The 7,452-nt window shown below is 33.6% G+C and overlaps 1 protein-coding gene across 1 annotated transcript; it reads left to right on the forward strand.

The window, feature by feature from the left end:
* The first annotated feature begins 136 nt into the window (after positions 1 to 136).
* LOC130828392 (protein GAMETE EXPRESSED 3) lies at positions 137 to 7,222 on the forward strand. The gene is made up of 11 exons (XM_057694358.1): positions 137 to 1,064; positions 1,350 to 1,421; positions 1,525 to 1,709; positions 2,505 to 2,834; positions 3,073 to 3,319; positions 3,990 to 4,274; positions 4,477 to 4,563; positions 5,002 to 5,034; positions 5,124 to 5,183; positions 5,432 to 5,574; positions 6,312 to 7,222. The coding sequence occupies exons 2-11, from the start codon at positions 1,361 to 1,363 to the stop codon at positions 6,906 to 6,908; spliced, it is 2,028 nt and encodes a 675-aa protein (XP_057550341.1). The 5' UTR covers positions 137 to 1,064; positions 1,350 to 1,360; the 3' UTR covers positions 6,909 to 7,222.
* Positions 7,223 to 7,452: the final 230 nt, after the last annotated feature.

The raw sequence follows: 7,452 nt of genomic DNA on the forward strand, positions 1-7,452 counted from the left end.
TTTTTAATCTCAACTAGACATTTAAACTATTTTCTAATTTAAAATATTCCATATACATATAAATGTGTATGTGAAAAAATCAGAGAATTAATGAACAAGAAAACTTAATTTAATTATCATTGTATCACACAATTGTGAATCGTATTTTAATTCTACTACTCAATATTATTACTTGTTTATTTTTGGATTAATTAGTAAAAAGATGATGAACAAGAACAATTATTTATAATCGTATCTTAATCATATTATAATTGTATTTATCATACTTCTCTGTAAAAACATGGCCTTTTATCACATTTGTTCTCTTTTCCTTAATTTTCTTATTTTATATTCTTGCTGTATTAATTGACGTTGTCATTCTAAATTTAGTTGATCAATTTCCTAATGTAGCAGATTATTATGCTCATAAATTCATAATACAGCTTGGAAATAAGTTGCTGTGTTGTGTGTTGCAAAAAGCAATTCTTCCCTATTATCATCTACTCTGGACGCCATTGCTCTCCGGAAAAGCTTGTCAAACCATGAAAATTACTACTAAATCTACTCTCCTTCGTTCATCTCCTCTCCATTCTTCAGGATTTGCAGCTAATTTATTCTTCTTTCTGCTAATTCCTACCGTTTCTTCGCACAAAACCTTACTACATTTCATTATTTCCTTTTCTTCATTCAATTTAGGGTTTACTCACTGATATTGATGAACATGAGGTTGCTTATTCAATTATGCTTTATTATGCAACTCCATTAAAAATTATAAAAAATATTTAGAAAAAATTGTTTTTAGCAAGATTCGAACATATGACTTAAGTATCAAAACGGAATACTTGGCCACCGGACAACACAATAAATAAAACTCAACTGAATTGACACACTATAAATTTTTTCGACGTTCAAATTTTATTCATCAATACACATTGATTTACCAGTTGGCAGTTACAATACAATCCCGCTTTTCACAATTTGCACCGGATATCACTGTAGTAAGCCGTTACCATTGACGCCTCCGAAAAAGAATCTCTGGCCTCTATGCAATGACCTACAATTCACCGTTGCGCACTCATAAATAGGTATTTATTGAAACTGTAATTAAATTCGTTTTATTATTTCTGTAATTTTGTTTTGTTTAAAATTATTATTGATTTTCTATGTTGATTTTAATGAATGAAATTGAAAAATAATGTTGATTGTTAGTTAGTGAAAATTTCAAAAAGTCATTACTTATAGGCAGTGACATTGTTGTGTACTTGCGTTACTTATTGATGTTTATACATAGTTTTCAAGGCTACATATATCGTAATTATTAGTATTTTTCAAAGAATTGTTGTTTTGCTTTGTGATAAATTACTGGGCAGGTTGTTACAGGATGAGCAGGGTTCTTGCACTTGCTTATTATATTTTGCTATTTTTGCCTGATTTCATCCAAGGTACTTCAGATTGCTACTTCAAGTAAATCAACATTTGGCTTAGCATTAATTTCTTCTTTTTTTCAGTTTAATAACTTAGAACTTTGAAGCATGTTTGTTGCAGGGGAATCAGGGATAAGATTTACCAACAGGCTTGGGAAACCTCTGATGGGAGATGATGGCATAATATATTCTTGTTCTGGGAAATTTTTGTATGCTTTCAAAAGTAATGGATCTATGTTATGGAATGCACACTTGAATTATACATGTAACGGTAAAATTGCCCCAGTTTATGGTGGTGAAGGCAGGGTAAATGGTTTCATAATTATTTATTATCATTATTATTGTTTTTATTATTTGGTTACAAGGTAGGCTTTGGGAAGGCGAGAGCCAAACCCATGTTTCTTGTGGAAAAATAGTAGATGTTCCAATTGGGATAACCCTAATGAATGTTGACAGTTTTATAAATTGAATTGGGTGTTTTGTAAATGTTCCAATCATTTGTTCATTTTCTGAACATTTTAGTGATGTCAATTGTTGTTACATAAATTTGGGACCATGTGAATCTATGTAATCTTGGTTTGTTTGGGGGGATGTTAGGGCGTTGGGAAGAGGGGTTTAAAATGTATATTTTTATTATACTTCTATTTCCTTAGGAATTTGCTACTTTAGGCGGATCAACATGAGAATTTTTTGGATATAGTGTTGCAAATTCTAAGAGACATATGAAGTATACTCTCACGTTTATCATTTATGTAATAATTTGTCGTGGTATGCAGTATCAGACTAGGGGCTTGGAAATGCCTATGCCCCCCACCATAAAATGTAATTTAGTATGTGTATTTCTTAGGAAAATTTGTAAAAAATGTAAAAATATCAAGTAAAAATGTCATGGCCCCTCCATACTTTTATATTTTGTCTTATTATCATTATCAATTTTAAAGACCCTCCATAGTTAAAATTCTAGCTCCATCACTGATGATGTGCAATAATTTGAAAAATCAATTTGTTGCCTTGTTGGTTTTAAGTATGCTATGTACATCTGTGTCTTTTGGACTTCTCTTTTTGTCTTCTGCATTAACCACAATTTTCAATTGTCTGCAGGTGTATATCATTGCAGAAAATCAAGTTCTAAGTATAAATGTTCGGAGTCATGGAACTTCACACCCAATTGTTGTACTTTTTTGGGGTAATGCATCAACACAGGAAACATCAAAAGAAGTTCTTGGACTTTCTACAAGTATGTCCACATCTTCTGTGTACATAAACATAAAAAATGAAGGACTTTTTGCATATTCTAATAGAGGGAAATTGCGTTGGAATGCTTTGCCGGTCTTAAACCAATTTGGGTATTCTCAAGGTTGTCAGAAAAATGTCACTAACTGTTACTTCACTTCATCTCCTATCATTGACAGTTGCGAGAACAGTGTATATGTATGTATGTATGTTCATCATATACTGCATTTACATATTGTTCAGTCTTTAGTCGTTATGCCTCTGCACCTTTGAATTTTCAACACAACAAATTAAAGTAAAAGGCATTTGATGTTGTGTCGCAAATTTAAAGGGACAACAATCACACATTTATGACTATCATTTGATGTTTTGATCAATGCCTTTAAGCCTTTTCTATGCTTACTGTAGCTTCTTTGTTGAAATTTTGAGCATGTAGATTTCGAATAACGAGGGAGAACTCTATTCTATCTCACATCGTAGTCCTCGTTTCAAATGGGTTCAGAATCTGAGTTCATTTGGCAAAATATTTATTGCTACACCAGGGAACAATGGCTTCTTGTATGTTACAGTTTCTACTAAGGCCACTGTGCTTGGCCTAGATGGTTCTACAGGCTATATTCTATGGCAGAAGAGCATTGGACCATTAAGTTCTGAACTGCATGCACCTGTGATTGACTCTAATGGTAATTTTCTCCTACATTGTTTCTCTGTGCTGATTTTATCCTGTCCAGACAATATTTGAGTCAGAGAACACCTGAGCATAGTTGATTTCAAGATGAAATAGTTGAAACCAAAAGCTTAAAGATGATAGGTGAGGCTCCAAGAAATGTTATATATACGCTATTATGCCTCGTCACACGAGAGAACTTTGTGCCAAAATTGTGGATGTAGCACATGTTCTCTTATACTTTCCCCTAATAATTCAACGTGAAAAGAGGTGTGGATGAGATTCAATCTCCAAACTTTTGGTTGAGTTTCTTCCTTAAATGATATTAAAGCCAACGTGATAGAAGAGCCAGAGGTTGCATCCACACTTCTAACCCAATATCAGAGGAGCATGTGTTGCATCTACACTTTTAGCCCAAAAAGGCTTTCGTGTTGGGGGACATTATAGACTATAACATATTCTAGAGCTACAACCATCAACTTAAGGTTGGGGTAGAGTTGATTCCTTGACACATGCCATTATCCTAATGTCGAATGGCTTCTATATATACGGGTTTGAGACTAGATGTATGCAACCTTACCTTTATAGTAATAAAGAGGTTGTTACTAGTGTTTAGTTCTTTAGTACCTTACCCTTGTTTGGTCAGGATTTAACACTCAGTGTGCTTTGATGTGACAACATTGTAGGGTGGTTATCTATTGGTTCACTTGATGGATTTCTCTACTCATTATCACCAGCAGGGATCCTCAAGAAGTTCTCTAAAGCACGTCCATTGAATTCTGTTATTCAAGTCAGTCCAGTTCTTGATTGCTCTGGCTATGCAGTTTATATTTCTCAGACCGAAATGGAAGGAAAAACAAGTCGTGTGATTGGTGATTACACGTTCGTTTCAGCAATGAAACCAAAGAGTGTGGTCTTTTGGCTGTTTGTTCCTGCCACTGAAACTTTATATTGGTCTGCAGTTTATCCTGGTACATTCTCCACCTTATAACTTGCAATTAAGATTCTTTTCTTTGACTACTGCAGTGATATCTATTATTGATCGAAAACAACTTTTTTGCTATCACAAGGCAATGATTGTGTATACTGGATCCCTCCAAATTTGTCAACTTATTGACTACTACAGTGCAGCACGCTAAGAGTAGATCATTTAACACTGGTTGGTTTTATCAGGTGAATTTGCATTCAATTTGTCACAAAGTGACCTTAAGAAGTTTACTATAGATGAAGAGATTTTCCTGGCTTTTATCGCTGCAGCAAGTAAGGTTCTTCTAGTAACTCCAGTTTTAAATTTTTTAAAGGTGTGTTTGGCAAATGACTTTTTTATGCTTTTGGCTTTTTTATTGGTCCAACCGCCTAAAAAATGTATGGTTAATGGCTGAAAAGTTAATTTTAACTCAAAATCAAAAAACCTACACAGTTGCGTTTTATTGATTTTTAGCTTTTGTACTCTTTCCCTAATTATAAGCCAACAAACAATTAGCTTTTACCAAACATCTCCACAACAGCTGCCTTATCACTTCGAAAATTAACAAATACTTTCAGTTGGTTTAACCAACCAATAACCATTGCCAAATATAGCCTAAGTGGCAAACATGAACTTTTTGATAACAAAGTACATTTGTTACTACTTGTATCACTTCCCATTCTACTAGAATGTTCTGGCTGATAAGTTTTTGCTTCTAATATTTGATGCAGACATTGGGAATCCTCTTTCTTGTAGAACGTCTGGTATGACATTTGTAACACTTAATTTTTACTAATTTTGCCAATAAATGCATATACTACATAACTAATACAGTGTATGTTCTTGTATGTAGATCTGAAGCTTTCATTCAGTTGCTCTGAGCCGCGGCCAAAGAGCATCAGTGTTTATACAGGCAAGTACCATATTTTTCTCATTTTAAACTACAGACCAAATATCGGTGAGACTACCATATATAACTTCAACCGACGTTAAACATGAAATGATTTTTTACACCTTTTTACTAAGTGGATAGTATCGTTTGCTAAATTTAAAAACCTTTACGACTAAGCCCATTCGATAACATCAGGCTTTGTTTTTGCACTATGCTACAAATCGATAAAATGTAATCAATTTTTTAATGTTAATTTTTTCTATCCTTAGGTAATGAAAGAACCATACTGCTTTTTCTACTGTTTGAAACCATAATTTTGGTCGTCTTGGCCATTGTTGTACGATTCTGCTGGATATTCTGGGGCAAGCAAAAGGTCCAAAGTCAAGCTCTTGGGAGATTTCTCGACAAACGAGTAAGTCTCGAAATATTTCTACTATTATGTGCTTGTAATGCGTGACAAAATCGAAGTCAAAGCCTTAACCCAACAATATGAATCAGCTACACGAACCAAAACCAATTAACATGAGTTATATCTTTAACATAGATATCAAATTCTTTGTAATACTACTAAAACTAAAAAAGGCAATTATAATAATCATCCTGTGGTGAATGAAAATTCAAGGCTAAACAACCAATCTGGAATTGCCCAAAAAAAAAGGTAAAATCCATCTGATTGGGGTTAACGCCTCTACCTCAATCTTGGCTTTCCAAAACACTCGAGCCAACTCGAGGTTAAACCCCCTTGAAGGAAAGTCAATTCGGCTTTTCCTTTTGCCTCCAAACCTTTTATTCCTCCTCTTCAAAAGCTCCTTTTGGCTTCCTAAGCCGCTCCTCCAACATATCCAATATAAACCGACCACTCAGAGCCAATGTCCACATATGAATCAACCACCGACTCAAGGCACATGAACATCCACATATTCTTCTCTTCCTTTCATATACTATTGTTTATCTCAATTTTTCATGTCATCCTTCACTCAATTTGATCTTTACCAAACATCTTTATAACGGTTGATTTAACATCTAGCAAAATCAGTCAATATAGTTTCAACTAACAGTCATTTTCTACACAGACCCATAGTCACACGCCTCTATAAATCTCATTTTTTTCATGTCATTCTTCACTCACGACGATTTCTTCAATTTCAGCATTCACTGAGGCTTAAAAAGAAAGAGTATGATAAGACAATTTCCGAGCTAGAGCAGAAGGCAGCAAAGGAAGCAACAACAAGCAACATTCTAGAAAACCTAACCAAGTTAGTAAAACAAAGAGAAGGCATTGAAAGAAAACTGTCAACAACATACAGTTTAGGCAGAGATAATAATTACAACATGAATTCACAATCAAAACATGTACTTCCAGTCTATGATTCAAAAGCAAGGAGTTATTCTGTTAGAGGTTTAAAGAGTGAAAGTGTCACAATCTTTCATTCATATAGCAGTTCTTCTTCTACAGATTACGTCACTTCTTCATCAGAAACTAACTCTGACCAAGATTTTCATGGACAATTAGAGTTGTCTTCAAAAGGTAAAGCAAAGGGAAAAGAGATAGAAATAATGGAAATCAGCTCAAGTAATGAAGAAGAAGATTCTAATTATGATCGGGAAGAGTTTAGTTCTTCTAGAACAAGTTCAGGGTTCAGTGATTTTTCTGATTCTTTACAGAATGTTAGAAGTGTAGATAATGTTAATAGTAGAAGGGCTTGGTTGTTTAGAAGGAGGAGGTCCTTATCTCTAACTAATTAGACATTAATTAACAATTACCATCTAATTAAGCGAGGTTAAAGAGATTTATCCTGACTAATTAGACGTTTTATACTTGTTATTATAAGGATAAGGCGACTTTTGTTTAAACTAGGTAGTTAATTACACATTATGTTTTATCGTGTTATTATAAGGGTATGGTTTAGTATATATGATCTCTCAAATTCGCCCAATGATTTAGGTGGAATTGTGGAAGTCATTTAATAACATCCAGATGATAGAATGTTAATGTAAAATGTTGTTTTGTGCTCTTATATGTAATACTAATGTAAATTACTGTCTTCAAGTTAAAATAGTTGTACTCCTACCTAATACTAAAATGTACGCAGTCTGGTGTTGTTAGCTTACATGATTTAGGTGGAACCGTGGAACTTGATTTGTTGTTGGATAATTTTCTAACCTATCCCTAAATAAAAAGAAAAGTAATTATCAACGCCAACTAATATTTTTTTATTCTTTTATAAATTTTTAAATGAGATGGTCTTGGTTTATGGTGAAATTATTTCTATTGGACTGGTCTAATGCA

This window comes from Amaranthus tricolor, chromosome 12 (genome assembly GCF_026212465.1).
Source record: "Amaranthus tricolor cultivar Red isolate AtriRed21 chromosome 12, ASM2621246v1, whole genome shotgun sequence".
Classification (NCBI taxonomy): Eukaryota; Viridiplantae; Streptophyta; class Magnoliopsida; order Caryophyllales; family Amaranthaceae; genus Amaranthus; species Amaranthus tricolor.

Coding starts and splice junctions, on each gene's coding strand:
- LOC130828392 (XM_057694358.1), top strand. CDS start 1,361: ATGAGCAGGGTTCTTGCACTTGCTTATTATATTTTGCTATTTTTGCCT. Junction 1,422..1,524: donor TTTGCCTGATTTCATCCAAG/GTACTTCAGATT, acceptor TGTTTGTTGCAG/GGGAATCAGGGATAAGATTT. Junction 5,035..5,123: donor TCTTTCTTGTAGAACGTCTG/GTATGACATTTG, acceptor TCTTGTATGTAG/ATCTGAAGCTTTCATTCAGT.